Source organism: Epinephelus lanceolatus, chromosome 13 (assembly GCF_041903045.1).
Source record: "Epinephelus lanceolatus isolate andai-2023 chromosome 13, ASM4190304v1, whole genome shotgun sequence".
NCBI classification, from domain to species: domain Eukaryota; kingdom Metazoa; phylum Chordata; class Actinopteri; order Perciformes; family Serranidae; genus Epinephelus; species Epinephelus lanceolatus.
Genome location: NC_135746.1, coordinates 13,432,937 through 13,452,273, shown reverse-complemented (window position 1 = coordinate 13,452,273; position 19,337 = coordinate 13,432,937). Strand labels below are relative to the sequence as shown.

General features: G+C 40.7%; 1 protein-coding gene across 1 annotated transcript in view; it reads right to left on the bottom strand.

The window, feature by feature from the left end:
• Positions 1 to 19,337, bottom strand: part of hbs1l (HBS1-like translational GTPase) — a 39,360-nt gene that overhangs the window by 6,480 nt on the left and 13,543 nt on the right. The window contains exons 5-13 of the mRNA XM_033648541.2: positions 11,558 to 11,666; positions 9,731 to 9,981; positions 7,772 to 7,937; positions 6,933 to 7,050; positions 2,819 to 2,965; positions 2,334 to 2,408; positions 2,083 to 2,200; positions 583 to 651; positions 373 to 477 (exon numbers count right to left, since the gene is read on the bottom strand). Of these exons, the coding sequence (XP_033504432.1) occupies positions 373 to 477; positions 583 to 651; positions 2,083 to 2,200; positions 2,334 to 2,408; positions 2,819 to 2,965; positions 6,933 to 7,050; positions 7,772 to 7,937; positions 9,731 to 9,981; positions 11,558 to 11,666 (1,158 nt within the window). The remainder of the gene's footprint in view (positions 1 to 372; positions 478 to 582; positions 652 to 2,082; positions 2,201 to 2,333; positions 2,409 to 2,818; positions 2,966 to 6,932; positions 7,051 to 7,771; positions 7,938 to 9,730; positions 9,982 to 11,557; positions 11,667 to 19,337) is intronic.

Sequence of the window (19,337 nt, the reverse complement as noted above, 5' to 3'; positions counted from 1 at the left end):
ATCAGTGCGTAGACTGGCTTATTCACCAATACCTGATCCAACATTTTAGGCAGCATGAGAGGCATTTCTGATACTGGTATCGGGATCAGAACAACTGTACCTGTATCCTTAGTTAATTTAAACATTTTTGATGAATTTGTATTGTACATGTGTGTGTTTTCAAGCATATTTAAAGCATACTATTATTTTAATCTTGTCCTGGATGCTGAAACAAGTAGCAACAATCTGTGGTAGAGACAGATTTGGTTTTTAAACTGCCTTTATAATTACCAAGGGGGGAATTTGTGTGCCTTTTTTATTGCTATATATGAGGAAAATGCTCTGTAGGAATCCAACGTGAAAGGTAAAATACCAAAGTCAGCGCGTGTGTACCTTTGACAGTGCAGGTTTCATTGGGAGGCATCGCCAGTATTCTGTCTCCAGTCTGAATGTAACCAGCCTCGATCTTCCCTGTAACACAGAAGCCTGAACCCTGGTCTGGGAAGAGAAAATGCAACATCAGCTTAAATTCGGAAAAAAAGAGAAATGAAAAAGGACGTGGACAAAATCACCTTCACTGTGAGTATGCGTCAGTGACGTTACCTTTGAACACATCGGAAACGCAGAGTCTGAACGGTTTGTCTACAGATCTCTGTGGGGCTTTGAGGGCATCTTTAGAGAGAGAGAAAACAAAAGCAGACAAAAAGGGGAAGTAAACACTGAGGTACAGGACGTCCAAAAAATATTACGAAAAAGCTTGGTGACTGGAGGTGGTGAATAATTTTCACTGGTACTGGATGACTGATGCTATAGTCGCTGTCCTGAAGTCCAGACAAAACACACATGATTTACAGTTACAATGTGTGAAATCCTTGTGAAGTCTGTATGCAATACTCCAAAGAACCTATTAATCATTTCCATCTTACTGACCCACAAGACAATCTGAGCAGCAGTGAGTAGGTTTTGAAATAATATCCACTGAAAAATCTATGCTTTCGGTATCAAACATCCCGCCCCCCTGCAGTAAAAACTTCATGGCTGTGCTCATCTTGAATCCAACACTGGTTTCCAATAGCAAAAAGTGTTTACTGCTAACAGAAAGTGCCATAACATTTGCAGGATTATGCACAACACTAGAGAGTTGTAAACATTAATGGCATCCTCCTCATCTGAGCTGTAACGTTAGCTAGCTCAGAGGTGCTAGGAGAGTAAGCAGTAGATGCTTCATTCTGCATGGTAATACAGTTGGTGGGTGTAGTTCAATGGAAAGAAAATAGTTCCTACATGAAACTGCTCACAACAAGGTCTGTGGATTATCTTGAAAAACCAGGTCATGATTTCTGGAAAGAGACATTGCTGTTGAGTTTTTCAAATGTATTTATTTGCTGTTTTGAGCACCACAAGCTGAGTGCCATCTAGTTCCATTATACTGGAGAGAAGGCAGACATCTCTATGGCTGATATCTCCAACACTCTGCAACTCACACCAAAACAGTCTAGTCTTACAAATGGCACTACAGCTAAGAGGATAAATATGTAGTTTTGATTTTGGGGTGAACTGTCCTTTTAAGGTGATCTCTGTGACTGATAAAACTACAAAGGTTTCAGGGCCACTTCTACAGCCTATGGGAGGAATATATGATACTCAACAGATTTGGTTAGTTAGGCGACTTTATCGCTTTAAAACCACTGAAAGAAAAGTTATTGGCAGTGTTTCCTTTTGATGCAAATTAACGTGTTCTAAGAACTCTCTTGAATCGAGAGATCACTTGCAAGCAGCAGCCGCCTCTCATGAAAACCCTGAAGACACTTAAGTTTTTCACTAGAATGAATTCATTCTATTGTTAGACTGATTTTTGAAGTTACAGAAGCCTTTTAATATTCAATACTAGTCTATATTACTACAGATGTGCATTTAATGCAATGCAATCAACTTGCACAAAGACCTAAAAATGCTGGTTTATGCATTTGCAAGCAACCCATGATGAAAAGGGGCAGAGATGCAGCTTGTGCTTGCATATTTTTTTCCACTTTTCCCCAGAAAGACCTCAGTCTAAGTGTCAAAACGCTCCAGGCAGCTTGCAGCACTGCCAGTGTGCATTACCAATCTGCTCCAGCAGGCTGGGACCGGAGTACCAAGAGGTGAGTTCTGACACAGAGCTCCTGGTTGTGAGGTTCTCTCCTGACAAGCCGCTGCTGGGGATGTAGAAAACATCAGACTCCTGGAGAAAAAAACAAACAAACAAACAAAAAAAAAAACACTGGATCAAACAAAAGGAAAGCTGGGAAACACTTCTTTTTAATCAAATATATAAAAGGACAAGATAGTGATAAAGAGATGTCGAGCAAACTCACCTTGAATCCTGCCTGCTTGAGAAACTGGCCAAGTTTGGAAACAATCTCTTTGAAACGCACTTGTTGCCAGTTTACCTGATTGGTAAAAGGAAAAAGAAAAATACACACACAGGAAGTTTCCCCTTCAGCACGGTTTTGATATGGAAATGTGTCAGCCAACATGCCAGTGACTATAGGAAACTATAACACAAAAATTCAATCACACAGTTTCCTGAAGCCTTTTCCTCTCCTGACAGAAATGTTTGCAGGTTTTTACATCTTGAACTTTCAGAAACAGGGTCAAATGTATGCAGAGCAAAATCAGTGAATCATCAAGCTTTCACCTTATCACAGAATATATCTGAAGTGTGTTTGTGAGGCTCATTTGTTTAATTTTCTTACAGATTTTCTCTGAAAAAAGTCACAACAAATCACCAATATATCATATATCATATCACCCCTTAAAACATCCCCACTATGTCTCAGTAAAGTGTAGCAGGTCTGACCTGGTCCATCTTGTTGACAGCCACAGCCAGCTGAGTGACGCCAAGCGAGCGCACCAACAAGGCATGCTCTCTGGTCTGACCTCCCGCCTCGAAGCCTGCCTCGAACTCTCCTCGGCTGGCATCCACCACGAGCACCGCCACGTCGGCCTGGAGAGAGCACCGAGGGGAATGATAAGAACCGCATGCATCTGTTCCCGCTGAGGCAGACGTGAGCGTTAAAATCACACAAACTCAGCTCAGTAGGTGAAATGTTTTAACACATATTGTACATGACAAATCAGACAGCTTCCAATGTCTTATGCATAGACGCTAATACGGGAATATGAAATAAAACTGTAGTTTAAGCTTCACTATGACACAAGACACACACTGCTCATGTCCCAATAAAATTCTTACGTATATTGGAACAATCATGCATTTAACCTTAAAGGGTAACTTATGTATTTTTCGACCTGGACCCTAATTTCCTGTGTGTTTGTGTCTATGTGACAAATAGGAACAACAGCTTTTTAAACTGGTCCAATATTAATCAAGAGGTTTGTATCCAACAGCAACATAACAGGCTGCAATGTAACGTTAAGGGGCAATTGTGCACCATCAATTTACGTCGACTAAAAGTGGGTGTTTTTGCCACTGGCAGGCTCAGATTGTTTTTGTAAGTGTCTGACAAGATTATGGAAAGGATCCCTACAGAGATAGACCTTTAGTTAAAGAGTAAGATCCTTTTTGTTTAACCGGAAACAGCCCTGACATTGCTATCGCCAATTCCACCAGACTCCATTTTAAAAACAGTAATTTTAGCGTGTAAAGAGTCTGCATATTTTCACACCTAACTGAGTTAATTGGGGGTTTATTTCAACCAAACCACAGTTGCCGATTGTTGGAGCAGTGGAAAAACAAACCAGACGGCTGTTGTGAGTTTTATTTTGTTACTGTTGACTGTAAATGAAGTGTGTTCTACTATGACAAAATCACTGTTTTTTTAAATGGAGTCTGGTGCCGTTGGTGACAGTGATTTCGGGGCTGTTTATGGATACACAAAAATGATCTTACTCTTTAACAAAAAGGTCTATCTCTGTAGGGATCCTTTCCATAATGTTGCCAGGAACTTATAATAACAATATGAGCCTGTCAGTGGCAAAACCAGGAACATTTAATGGATGTAAATGCTCTGAGTGGTTACACTGCAGCCTGTTTTGGGCTCAATAATGAACCAATTTCAAACATGCTGTTCACTGTAATCACTTTAACACAAACACATAAGAAAAATAGTGTCAATGTTGAAAAAATTCCCCTTTAGGTAAAATTTTCAAAAACATAATAATTTTCATTCAACAACAGTACTCAGTCTAGACGGAGATGACAGTTGACCCCATTTGTTGCTCTTCCTCAATGACAGATATTTTCACATGTAAAAAGCAAAATACAGTCAAAATCATCACACAAACAGTAATTTAGAAATACTGCTTTACTCTTTAAATGACTGATTTATTTAACGGGGTTAATAACAGGCTGAGAGATAAAATCTTGAGCCTCAGAATACGTGACAGACAGGCAGCTTCATTTGCCTGCAGCAGAAACACCTTAGTCACTACACGATGAGGCTGAACGTGAGGACAGTCATATGGTAAAAAGAGAAATTACATTAGTGTCTCAAAACAGAGACAGACGAGCACACCCATGCCTGCAAAAACACCTTGTCACACCAACACCCAAAACCACGAAAGTTATTTCAAATCATGCTGACGGGTGGGGCGAGCCGAGAGTGTATCACAGCAGGGAAAAGGAACTAGTATGATCGAGAGGAGGTCCGTTAAATTACAAAGATGTTAAGTTTCACGTTGACACAAAATGTGATCATCTGCAATGGTTTAATGAGGTTAACTGATATATTCAGACATACTGCAGGAATCTTAATATTCTGTGTACTGATTGTAGACATGTGAGAGGCACAAAAATCTAATTATTAATTATAGATAAATCAAAATGTGAAGGATAATTTTATCTTTACCCTCTCCTACACTACAGTTAATATTCTGTAATTTTTTTTTACCATTATTTTGATCAGGAAGTCCTAGTCAAATCGAAAATCTCTTCTACTAGAGGGCCTGGTGAAGTCAGCAGTTGTGCAAATACAACAAATTCGACATGATATACCAAGTTTACAAAAAAACAGAAGAACACCTATTCAACATAGTGGCCTCTCAATAAAACAAATTCATCAATAGATATAAAAGCTTCTCATTTTAAATCTTAGGTCATGCCCAATGTGCACAGTAGGAAAACACAGAGTTGCTGGTCGCTACCAGAGCTGAGACAGAAGAACAGAAAGGGTGCGCATACGTTTTCTTTTTACGTTTAGTAGGCACTGCAGCTGCCCTTAAAAAGTTGGGATATAACCGGGATATACTACTTCCTCATAATGTTAGGCCCTGAGCTTTGACCCTCTTACTCATACATCCGTTACCATAGAGATAAAACAAAATGCCGTTTACCGAGCTCTGCTGTTGTTACTTTGGAATAACTGCATACATTGTAGATTCTAACATATTAAATTCATGATAGTATGCAGTTCTCTGTAATTGTTATTTAATACTTACGCCCTTTTTTTGTTGGTTACATCTATGTCATATTGTTCAATTAAACAAATAATACTCCTATTATTACTAATCGACTGGTCATCAGTCACTTGTATGCGTTGTCATGCGTTCTGACAGCTGTCAAACAGCTGCCAAGCTGTCATCTGTCTGCAGCTGAGTCGATGTGACGAATCATCCGCTGTGCAGAGGATTGTGGGTTAGAATAGCCAGAAAACATGCTGGCTTGCAAAGTGCAAAATGTGACCGGATGCAGGAGAACATCCTGGTATTTTTGGCATACTGCATTAGACACAGTATGTATTGGTACATACTGAATCTTTTTCTGGCGTACGATATAGTATGGTAGTATGGGGATTGGAACACACAGAAAGAGGTCATCTGTAAGTCTACCAGTGCTGTTGTCTCAAAATGGCCAACTCACCAAATCATAAAGAATGTACTGGTAATGAAACATAGAGATGAATGGCTAACTGAACTGAGACTGAGGTAAATGGAGGAGGATGCATGTTATACTTATTATTCACCTGTTTTATACATTTTCTCTGCCACTTTGATCAGGAATATTGGCATAACTGGCACATCAGTTTTACATCAGCATTACATACATGCACCTTGGTATGGAGAGTATGGAACTGTATATACATGTAGCTTTCTAATTTTGATTTATTTGTATTTTCTTTTTCTGTATCCTGTTTTTGTGTTATAGTAACAGTTGAATTAAAGGTCCAGTGTGAAGGATTTAGGGGGATGTATTGGCAGAAATGGGATACAATATAACAGGTATGTTTTCTTTTGTGTATAATCACCTGAAAATAAGAATTGTTGTGTTTTTGTTACCTAAGAATGAGCCATTTACATCTACATAGGTAGCAGGTCCTCATCCAAACCACAGTTGTGCTGGTTTAAATCACCAGGTTTGCTTGTTTTGGAAACATATAGAACTCTGTGGATGATTCTGCTCCTGCTTAAAACCTCCTCAATGTCTATATTGTCAGTGATCAGAAAAAAAGCTGAGTACAGGTTAGAATGTGCTGGGTTAACAGCACATCTCCGGCGTGCCAAACAGCATCAGAGAAACTCTGACTTGTAAAGTGAAACTGCTTATTCAGTGTTTTACTGGTTTTAATCATCAGGTCCATTTGTTTTAGAGACAAAGAGACCTCTGTGGATAATTTGGCTCCCGGTAAAACCTCTTGAACAATGAATACTGAGGGAATCCTAACCGGGAGTTCATGCTTGGCACATAAGAGAAGTGTCAGCTGGTTACTATCTGCAGTCCTCACCACTAGATGCCACTTAATCTCACACACTGCTCCTTTAAGGTAAAATAAAATGCGAAATTCAAAGACTGGTTATGTTTTTAAAAAATATCTTTTGTCTTAATCTTGATTGAGCTGGTCCTGTGCATACACCTGTAACACCAACATCAGGAGGTCTACACTAAGAGATCTCTGAGTCACTGTGTTGGTGTCTTTGCACTGTGCAGGCTGCTTGGATACTTTAACACGGTATACCTGTGCAGCTCCTGTGATCATGTTGGGGATGAAGTCTTTGTGTCCCGGCGCGTCCATCAGAGTCACCACCTTCGAGTTGGTCTCAAACTTGGTCATGCCCACATCCATGGTCACGCCTCTGCAGCAAACACAAACATACAAGGAGAATTTTTACAACCATGTGACCCAGTAAAAATGCATCTGTAATGTGTACAATCATTTGTGTAGAAGCAAAACAATTCATGGGCGTGGATGTTGTGCTGAGTGGCCGGACTTCCTCGTAAGGTAATCTAGATATGAAGCCTCGGTCAATTTCAGTTCAGCTGCAACGTCTCCTAGAGGGCGAGGCTCTCTCTGTCTTACAGTCAGATGCTGTAGGTATTACGCAATCGCTTCTGAAGTTACTGATAAGTGAATACGGATTCCCACCCAAGTCACTTTCTGTTTCTGACCTATTTCGCTTCTGTTTCACTCTGGTAACAACAACAGCAATGACAAACGGAAACATATTTTACGTGTTAAAAAGCGCACAATCGATGATAATGTTTTTCAGCAGCAAAACTCGACCCAACTAATTTAAGCAAGATTTGGTCCTGCTCATGAGGAGGCTATAATTTCCAAATCACACCCAGGACAATATTATGTTGAGTTACGATCACTAGCACCAGGAATTTGGGAAAAAAAAAAAAGTCTGACTGTGAAAATTAGCTCATTATCAGACGAAGCACACAACAGGAAGACACTGCAGGCTGCATTAAGCGTCCATGTGGAACCAATCCTGACCTCTGCTCTTAATGTGTACCAGATAACAGAGGATTTTCCTGTCTGTGCATCTGCATGTGGTTGGTTTCAAAATGTACCTGTCCCTCTCCTCCCCAGTTTCATCCAGGACCCATGCATAGGCGAAGGAGGCCTTTCCCGCCTTCTTTGATTCCTGCTCATACTTGTGCATGGTGCGCTTGTTGACGTTGCCCAGCAGATACAGCAGGTGGCCCATCAGCGTGCTTTTACCTGCATCCACGTGACCTGCAGAGAAGAATAACGCACCGAGGAGTTAAGGATGTAGAGAGACAGAAAGGAGCTAAGAGGGTGGGGAGTGATAGAAAACACCAGGGAGGGATGTAGCAAAGGGTGGGGACAGAGGAAGAACGTAACAGCAGTGATAAGACAGGTAGAGGAACGGAGGAGATAAGATACTGCAAAGGGAAGCTGCAGATGGGAGAAGGAAAGAGGCAGCATTGCGCAAGTGGAGAGCCATAGACAGAAATGGGAACAAGGATGGAGGGTGAGGGGGGGTGGGGGTGGGGGGGGACCGTGGTAAAACGAAAGGTTTCGCAGGCTGTGAGAAACTAGAATCATCTGCACTTCTGAAACTACCAAGTCACTCTTTCTGGTGTAACTGAGAATGAGAAAACATGATTGAGCAACTGCACTGGTCTGCACTTCGATTCATTTGCTGGTTTTAAACTTAGACCTGTGCACAAAAGAGACAGACTGAAGATTAATAGTAACTGACCAGAAACAATCGAATCGGAAACGGCAGAATCTGTTTGAGGAACAAACTGGGTGCATTTACAAATTCAAGAATGTGGTGGAAAAACTCAGACTGTTTTTTTTTTTTTATATAAACAGCTATGTTGCAATGTGTGGACATTTTAATGTGGATCTATCGCATACCACGCTGAAAAAAAAAAGTTTTTAGAAGAAGAAAAACTGTTGAAGTATTCTGAAGAAAAAAAAATCTGCTATATCTTAAAACGTAATAAAAAAAATTAACCTCCAAAACTGAAACTGTATTTCTGAAAGTGTAAATTTCCTCCGTTTTAGTTTCAAGCTGTAGTTTGCAAAGCTTCAAAAACAGTTACAGTAGCACTCTACATTTCTTAATAAGCATTACTTTGTGTATTTTACTATACTGTAAATCAATGTGTGCACTGTAGGATGGTAAGCAAGTCACAAACTGTTGAATGAGGATGGAAGACAGAAGTGAGCATCATTTATTTCAGTCTTGTTTGTGCAAAATTAACTTCTTCTCCCATGTTATTGTGCTACTAAAGCAATACTTCACTCCCTAAATGATCACTTGTTTATCAATTATTCACCTCGTGTTACACTGATTTGTAAAGAAAATTTTGTTTTCAAACGCCTCTGGTGAACGAAGAATCCAAAAACAGAGAAAATGCTTGATGAATTAAAGCCAAAGGGGTCCACGCTCGACAACAGTAAAAGTTTATCGAAACATGCAACATTATTTATCCAATTTATCCAGTCACCTGCTCAGTACTTCCCAAACAGACAGCCCCTTCTGACAGGGAACTGAGCGAAAAGTGAACTGTATCTACACTCCCTTCAAAGCCAGACTCCATTGACAAAAACAGTAATTTTACATCGCTGAACACAGGAGCTGCTGGTCTACCACTGCCTCGATCAGGTAGCTTGTTGGTGTCATTGGTGAATCCTATCTCACCCTTCAAACACCAAAGTCACACAGTAACACAAACTAACTGATCGAGGCAGTGGTAGACCAGCAGCTTCTGTGTTCAGCGAGGTAAAATTGCTGTTTTTGTCAATGGACTCTGGCTTTGAAGAGAGCATAGATAAGTTTCACTTAATGTTCAGTTCCCCGTCTGATAGGGCTGTCTGTTTGGGAAGTACTGAGTGTATGACTGTTTGTAAACTGATGACTGTTGTTTTACTGGAAGCATACAAGAAAAACACATTTTTCTTCTGGAATTCAAATGGTCATGTAGGAAATGAAGCATTCCTTTTACTGAAGTAAAACTTAAAGTCATGAGTTGTTTTATGTATTTCCTTCCTACCTATAACCACCAGATTTAGCAGAGTTTTGCCACCCTGCCTCTTCTCCAGTTCAGCCTTGATATTGATCGACTGCCGAGCCTTTCCGGAGGAGCGGCCTGGGGTGGGAGCTGTGGGGGGCTCGTCTCCATTTGACCCTTTCGATGGAGTCTCGGGACGCTTGGGCGTGGACTCTGAAGCAGGGGGAGCAGTGGCGTTTTCAGGGCTGGCGCCTCGGCGTGCAGAAGGGGTGACGACGCCATTCTCCCCTGCGCTGAGGAGAGAATGTGGACGAGTTTAATTGTGGGGAAACAGATAATTATGCCGACATGATTAGTTGCTCTGAGGTATTCCTACACAAGATAGTAGCTTAGTTTCAGGTTCACAGCTTATCCAAATGTATAATCCTAACTGATTTTCATTACAAATAAATCTACTATTTTGCTAAAGGCTAAATGATTTCCAATGTAAATACAGAAAGGAAACTTATCACAGCCTGAAGGGTAACTTTGATATTTTTTAACCTGGACCTATTTTCCCATGTTTTTGTGTCTATGTGACTAACAGAGACTATTCCAGAATAGGTTCAGTATTGAGGAGTAGAGCTCTCATTGGGCCCAAAAATTAGTTCAATAGTCTGTCGTCTCGTGCATGACAGGTTCAGCAGAGCAGGCTGCACCCCTCGGTGCTTCTGTTGCACAGCGATCAACAGTGATGCAGCACGCAGATGATTACCGCTCTTTGTGACATGTTAATGCACACCTCTCCCACTGCCAACTATGTCACCTCTCAGCCCCTCTTTCTCCCCGTCTTGTTTTCTGTCCTTCTCTGGCATGCACGCTCTCTCGACATCCCTGGTTCTTTACTATATTGCTCCGCTGTCACGTCACTTTCCTGCTCTGTCGCAGTCCCCCTTCACTCTCTTTCCCTCTTGATTCAGTCCAATAAAACAAAACTGCTGGATTGGCAAGAACTCAATCCAATTCAAGTCACAGGCAATAATGACAAATTACACCCCAACCTAGCCAGAACTCAGCGGGTCGGGTCGGGTTGGGCCGGGCCTGGGTCGAGCTGTCAGTGGTAACCACTCTGAGCATGCTCACACCATCAAGATATGTCCACTAAAAGTGCTTGTTTTTGACACTGAAAGACTCAGATTGTTGTTTTAAAAGTCTGACAACTTTATGGAAAGGATCCCTACAGAGATAGACCTTTTTGTGAAAGAGTAAGATCTTTTTTGTTTAACCAGAAATAGCCTGCTATCACCAAACCCACCAGACCACATTTAAAGAAACAGTAATTTAAGTGTGTATATCGTCAGCATATTTTCCCAACTAACTGGGTGAATTGAGGGTTTATTTCAACCAAACCAGTCTGTGAGTGTTGGAACAGTGGAGAGACGAACCAAGACAGCTTTTGTGAGTTTTATTTTGTTTCTGACGACTTTGAATGACATGTGTTATACAATGATAAAAATGACTGTTTAATTAAATGGAGTCTGGTGAGTCTGACGACAGCAATTTCGGGTCTGTTTATGGAAAAACAATCTTACTCTTTATCAATATGTTCTGTCTCTGAGGGAATCCTTCCCATAATGTTGTCAGACACTTAGAAAATAATCTGAGCCTGTCAGTGGCAAAAACAAGCACTTTTATAGGAAGTAAATTAACGATGCACAAGTGCGTCTATTTGTTCCGTTTGAGCCTGTTTGGCTGCTGCCGGCTGTTGTTTCCGTTTGTCACTTAGACACAAAAACATGGGGAAAAGAATCCACGGTAAAAATACCAAAATTCCGCTTTTCATGTTTTGTACCGTTTCATAAAAACAGTGTGTACTTGTATGTTAGGTACCTGGGAACGTCAAAGCCCATGGTCTGCTTCTTGCCAGAGACGGTCATGCGGGCCACTTTGGGTACCACTTCAGAGTCCAGTTTATTCTGAGGCACATCTCTGATTTTAGCTGCAGGGAACAGAGGAACAAAACTGTACACTTGCTCACAAACAAAGGCAATTATGACTCACTGTGGCCAATACCTGTGACGTGGAACAAATTACAATTTTTCCCTATTTAAAAAGGGCAAAGAAGTGACCTTCAGTGCATGATAATGGCTTGTGTGTTTTGGCAAACAGTTGCTACAGTACTATCTTCCATAACAACCAGGATGAGACTGACAGTTTCTCCTGCTAGATTTTTCAGATGTCACTGACCCTCAGTTAAAACCATCACCGCATTAAGTTCATCTAGATGTACGACTTTCAGAAGTCATTTCATAGTTGACAGTGTAACAGCCCCAGACTACAGATTTGACATACATGAGATCTGATCTTTCAGTTTCTGCCTTTCAAGCTCTGCGACAGATTTATTATACTTAAGTATTTTTCACTAGTTGTTTTTTTATTCGTTTCAGTAAGTTTCCAGAGTGGGCCTGTGTTTCAGTTCAGTTTTTATTGTTTAAAAATATTAAGTTTAGTGTTTACTGGTTTCAGAATTAGTTTATGTTTTTCTATAACAGAGGGGTCGTTGTCAGGGTCAAGATTTAAAACGTTCACAGTGGGTATTGCAATACAAACAACACACGCGCCAATGCCTCCTTGTGCTTGTTGTATTGTCAGATTTGACTTTGATTTTTAGAAATCTACTTGTCCACGTACAAATTATTTTATTTCTTTGCAGTTATCATGTAACAAAAACAGGTTAAATCCACCTTGCTCTCAAACTTGAGGCAACTGCACAACACATACTTTCGCCTGCATCTTTTAACGCCACCCCACTAAACTCATGTTCCAGGGGCATTAAAACACTCACTTGCACTTCAGCTTATAAATTTTGTCTTCACCTGCCACCATTTTCTCACAAGTGCCCTACCAGTGCTGTGCATGTGCAACTCAAAACAGTGATGACAAGAAAGTGTAATGGCTCACTCCTTATCTACTTTCACCATCAGCTCCAGAAAAAAATGTGTTAAATTGTTTTGTGCCAACTGGGCGGGTTACTAGATTTACAAGCCCAATGTGGCATTTTATTCGCCCTGGGAAATCAGGTGACCCTTACTGTTGAGCCTTGCTAAAAGTAAAGATATTCCCTGTATATTAGAATTTAGTTTCCGATTTTTTAGTTTTTTTTCCTTCTAAAATCAGTTAACTCAAATGTTTTACACCTAGTTTCGTTTTTTTAGTTTTAGTTAACTACGATAACCTTGCTCTGAGAATATAGTCACTGATTAACAGTGATTATGCATCATCAGATTATTTTAGATTGTATTTTTCCAACACATTTTTTAAAACCTGCAGTAAAATACATGGTAACACTGTACCACCAAAAGAGCTCATTCAGCACTGTACACCACTGTGGTGTTAAGACATCCAGAGGATTGTGCAATAATGTACATTTAATGACTGTTTTCCTTGTAATTGCCGTGTGCCTTACTGGCACAGATCATTTCTATTCTATAGTTTGATCATGTGAGGCAACCACTTGCACTCTGAGCCTCCATCTATCTGACTGCTAGTTCATATTTTCTGCAGCAGTGAGACATGCTGAGGTCATTGCTTTGTCATCCCAGTCCCAAATGGCCACCGGTCCCAGTCATATCAACCTCCTACTGATTCATTTAGACTGGGCTGCACAGCCAAACCTGCTGCACCCTGTGTGCGTCTGTGTGTGCATGTGTGTGGCAGTGACATCCTGGTTCAGAGAGGGTTAATTTCAGAAGTGGCCGTTGCCTCCCGTCTCCACGTAAATAGAGCAGTGTGACAGAGCATTTCGCAGAATGAATCTTGTGAAAAGGTGTCGCTTCAGCGAAGTGCAGGGCTGGAGGTGAGTGTTTGTGTTATCACACATAACGGATTCAAACAAAAGTGCACGTAAGAGACACCCACAACGCACAGATACCCAAAAATGGTTAATTTGGTACAACCTGAAAAAGTGATGTTGGTCATAAGATGTTGCTTTCCCTTTATATTTTTGGTTATCATCAAAAAGCTTCAGTCCTAAACCCTTTATCAAGACTGAAAAACACACTGCTCTGCTCTATCCTCTTTTTATCTTTGTCTTAAAGACTCTATAATAATTCTGAAGATAAATGTCTTTATCTTACAGCTTTGGTTTCGCATGTATATTATAAATCACTTTAATCCTCTGTGTGCTCCTTTAGGCTTCATGCAGTTTATTCATCATAAAAAAATACCCTGGGGGAAAATGAGAGTAAAAAGGAGGTGTGATTCAACAGAATTATTAATGGACTTTCTCTCACCAAGCATTCTCTGAATGACTGGCTCTGCATTGGAGAAAAAGTCCCTGTCGTTCTGAAACACTGATACACAAGTGAGGCAGCTCACTGCAACCTGCACAGTCTTTTTTTTCTGTATAAAGAAAAGGCAATTATGTGCTGCTTGTTACCACATACTGATCCTTATCTATTTAAAAGTTTGGGAAAAAAAGGACAAGCTGCAAAGATATTCTCACGCATAAAGGTTGCAACTTATTAAACCCGCAAGCTTAGCGTAAAAAAACGATGGTGGGTGAATGTACTCCTACACCTGCACTTGTAATTGATGCACTAATTCAGAAAAGCACCAAAGTTTTTTAAATGTATGGATACATGTGTGTGGACTGATATGTATAGTTTTTATAGTTTTCATTATGTAAAATCATGCCCAGATATATTTCATACTTTTCTCTATGTAAATTCTGCATCTACTCAGTTGTTATCTGTGAGCCCCAATGCTGATAATCTCAGCACCATTACTGTGTTATCTGTCCTGCAGCGAGCAGCAACATGAGATGGAAAAAGTCCTCTCTGGGGAATTTCGGTTCTTCCTGCAGCTGGGGGCTTTTAATGTCCCTGCTGCGGTGACGTGGAGGTTTCTACCACCTGTGTCAAACAGGACACCAGACGGCTTGAAATTCACTTATACGGAACATCAGCTGTGAACAAATGATCTCATTAGATCACATTACATGAAATAAGATCACTGGGATCAGGTAATTAAACCTTCACCTCACCTTATGTACATTTTGGAGATAAACCACAAATTAAAAACCAGAGGCAGAAGAAGTGTTCTGATCTTTTACTGAAGTACTAAAGGCACATTGTGAAAATGAAACTACAAGTTACAGAGCTGCTTTCAAAATCTTAAGTAAAAGTAATTAAGTATTATCAGCAAAATGTAATTACAGTATGGAGAGTCAAGGTACTAACTGTGTAGTAAAATGTTCCCCGTCAGTGTCTTACTATTATATATATGATATTTTTGCATCAATATTACAGCTGCATTAATGTGTTTGTTGCATTTTACTGCTGTAGATGTTCAGTTCAGATCTTTTAAAGTGGGGTTATATGAGGTATTAATTTATATTTAGTGTATTACATAGAGCAGATGTCTGTCAGTATGCCCCCACTTTGGAGAAGCAGGCAGGAGTACCACCACGAAAGCGGAGCAATGTACTGCTGTAGTCAGGGGGCAGTGACAAAACATATTTTAGCCACCTTAAAAAAAAAAAAAATCAATAAGAGTACCCTATATTGAGAATATTAACAATATTTTCACTGCTTTACCTTGACTTTAACGGCTTCAGTTCTCCCAGCCACCAGACTCCATTTACAAAAACATCATCGTCATTTTAGTTCCCTGAATGCAGGAGCTGCTGGTCTATGCTGCCTTGATCAGTTTGTTTGTGTCATTGTGTGACTTTGGCGAATCCAAATTAATCCCTTAAAATGCCAAAGTCACACAATAACACAAACAGACTGACTGATCACAGCAGCAGCAGACCAGCAGCTCCTGTGTGTTGAGTAATGTTAAATCACTGTTTTTCTTAATGGAATCTGGCTTTGCTATAAGGGCTTCAGTTCCTGGTCAGAAATCATTGTTTGATGGCAAGGTAAAGCCACAAACCAGTGGATCAAGGTCCAAAAGTGACTCTAAAATGTGTCAAGATTGTAATAAGCACTGTTTATTTTTAACTGCAGTGAATTTCCGCCATTTCCTGCTGTAGAGTGAGTGACAAACGGATAGATACCTCGATGGCATGGCCAAATGAAAGAATGATGCTGAATGTATTAAACTGTGTGGACGTTGAACTAATGACTAAGGAGAAATCTGGAGCCCATGGCTGGACCAGTTGGGAACCACTGATCTAAATATACCATACAGTTAAACCAATGTTGTTTTTCAGTGGCTAAAATACATTTTATCGCTGACCCCTCTACAGCAGTACATTGTTTAGCATCTGTGATGGTGCTCCTTGCTTCCTCCAATCTGGAGGTGTGCCTATATTAAAAGATACGAACTACCCTCATCACATTGTGCTAATCCCTACTCCTTTATATAATGTAAATTTTCTCCCAGGGGAGCATGCCCACGGACCCCGGTAGAGGGTTCCGACACCCCCCTGTAGTCTCTAAAAATTCTGTGGGAAACACTGTATGGATATTTGTGGTTTCCACTGGACAGGAGGGGATGAAGAAGAACTGTAATCTGAAAGTAACTAAAGCTTTTTACTTTACTTAGCGCAATAAAAAGTACTCTGGGATGCAGTGAAGTGGAAGTACAAAGTTGCATAAACTAGAAATACTTCTAAAGCACAAGCACCTCAAATTTTCTCGAGCAGAAGTACTTGATCACGTTCTACCACTAATAAACAAAGCGCCTACACACAAACCCATGATAATTAAGTACCTCAAGGTTGTTTATTTTAGACCTTCACCGCTATATTTCAACTTAGCGTGAAAACGACAGGCGCACCCTAAACAACTACCCCAAGGTCTTAAGTGATATATAACCCCCTTTCTAGGTACCCGACATCTTCCTCTGTGAAAACAGTTTAATACCTTTGCAAACAACTGACTTGGCAGATACTTTTTTTGGGGCTGGCCTGGGGGCAGCATTAAGGAGGGCGGCCTGAGAACGACTATACAGCGCAATCAGCTTCTGAGGCTCCGAGCAGGATCTCTTTACACTGTTTGGACTGGCAGGTAAACAGTTGGTGTCCTCCCATCCAGGATTTATCTGGTATAGGGGACCCTTGCAGTGACTAAAGAGTGAGTGAGTCATCTGTACACCTTGGCCTGAGGGCCCAACTGAGCACAGGAACAAGAGGAGTCCGCCCAGGATATGCAAATATCAACCCCCCCCCCCGAGTCCAAAAACACACACATGTATGAAAGGCAAAAGTGAAATGACAAGGGCTCTGGTTGAAAGAGAAGGTAGTGGGGTGATTGATTGCCTTGCAGGGGCAAGGTAGTTATACAACAGAGAGGTAAGGACAGATAGAGAGAAAGCTACTTAGATACGAAACCTTTTAAAGCCATAACACTTTCCCCTAAAATATTTAATAAACAAATGACTTTGATTTTCATCACAATAAAAATTTTAATTCTGTAAAGAAATTTGATGATGAGAGCCCCGACCACTTGAGGCCGCTAAAGGCTACAAAAGACAAGAATAATGTTGAGCTTGACTCAAATCTTCACAGGCCTACTGTGGGGGGGAAGTTAAGGGGAAAATAAGGGGAAAAACATTTTAACTGACTCAAGCACTGACCTGGCCCAATATGATTGCATAAAAAAGAGCTAACACAGATTAGCTTTGTCTGACTCTGGCTGAGGAATCTTCAGCAAAGTTTCATGCTTAAAGTCTTACATAAGGTGATTTCCACCAGTGAGGATAAGGGGAAGTCACCCTGCATGGTATATGTTTGGATATAAAACCTACATTATGGCACTCCCTTGTACATAGCATCAATTTAGATTAATGGATATACCAGTGAACCAAATTAAGGGTTAAATTTCATTCAAGTTCAAGTTCAAGTGAAAAAATTGCTGAAGATATGAATGAAAATGACTCTGAAGGAAATGAGACTGCTGGCTGAGGAAAACGCTTTGAGTAGGATCCATCTGACCCCTTTCAGGATGAGTCACACACACATGCACACACGCACACACACACGCACACACATACATACACAATGAGGATACCACCTAACACTTCATAGAATGACATCTATAAAGATATCTCCTTGTCCTCTACACCCACCCACTCGTCAGACTGTCAACCTTGAGTCATAGCAGCCACCTGAGAACTCTCACCTACTGTTTACAGATTTCAAAATACATCTACAGCAGGCTTTAAAGTGCGTCTCTGACCTAAGGCACGAAAACGTCAAGGTCGGGGTTCTTTTGTTTACCAAAATAATTCAATTAAAAAAAAGGTCATCTATTTTAAGTCTGCTGTACATCCACTTTATTCAAAGGTCGTCTGCTTAAAGGGACAGTTCACCAAAAGATCCAACAGACACATTTTACCTATTGCACTATTTATCAGTCTAGATTGTTGTGGTGCAAGTTGCCAAGTGTTGGAGATATCAGCCGTAGAGATGTCTACCTTCTCTCTAATATAATGGAATTAAATGGCACTCAGCTTGTGGTGCTCAAAGTGCCAAAAAATCCATTTAAAAAACTCAACAGCAATGTCTCTTTCCAGAAATCATGACCTTGTTGCTCAAGATAATCCACAGACCCTGTTGTGAGCAGTTTCATGTAGGAACTATTTTCTATCTACTGAATTGCCCCTGCCAGTCAAATCACCATGCCAAGGGAAGTGTGCATCTACTGCTAGCTCACCTAGCACCACTGAGCTGGCCAACATTACAGCTAAGCCAAAGAGGACCCCATTAGTTTTTACATCTCGCACTGTCACGAGCACGAGCCTGTCGTCCATGGAAAGATGCATGTGTAACCCTACTTTCTTGTTCGGTAGCACTCTCCAGTCCTACAGGCTACAATTTCTCTTGTTTTATCTTCTTTAATTTACACCAACATGCGGCAAGACAGCGCAACATCCAGCTTCCCTCTGAGTCTCTTACACTGACACCTGTCCCCTGCAAAGCAATGTCAGGTACGAACTACAGCCACTCTTACTTAAGGATAAGGGCACACAAAATGGCAACTTATAGGTACACATGAAAATATATGAATAAAAGTTGAAGTTCTATTAATGATAAAGGAGTAATTACCGTATGTAATAATAAAAATTACTTCTGTAAATCCAAAACAACAATGTGGAAAAGGTTTTGTAACTAAAATATGATGTGTACAGTAGCTACAGTTACACATGCTTCCTTCTCGCCTCCTGATGATCAGGCCTTCAGGAAGTGCACCCGACTTTAAAGTCAATTTAAAAAGGTGGCCAAATCATGTATTTAATACCTCCAAGTCTGTCACATGTTGCCATGGGGCCCAGTAAGACTTTTCCCATTGAGTTAAATCAGGAAAGAGACACCTGTAAATAAGAGGTAACATTTTTGGGGGCTTCACAACCCCCACGAAATAACTCACTTGATCCATTTGGTCCGATAGAAGTCTAAACGAGCCACACAATTAAATCATTTGTTTTACTATTCAAGCTAGTAAAGGGCTAAACAAGACGTAGCCAGCTTGGCCGCAGTACGTCTCGAGTGCACTTGCTCTATAGGCCCAATGATGCAGATGGTCTGGCTAATTTTACACCCACAAAGTCAAACTTTTTTGGCTTCATGCACCACCGAGCAACTCTTACAAGAACAAATGAAGCGCTGCCTCCAACGCTGTACCGAGTTCTCTTATGCATCCATGGCGTGGATACAGTTGGC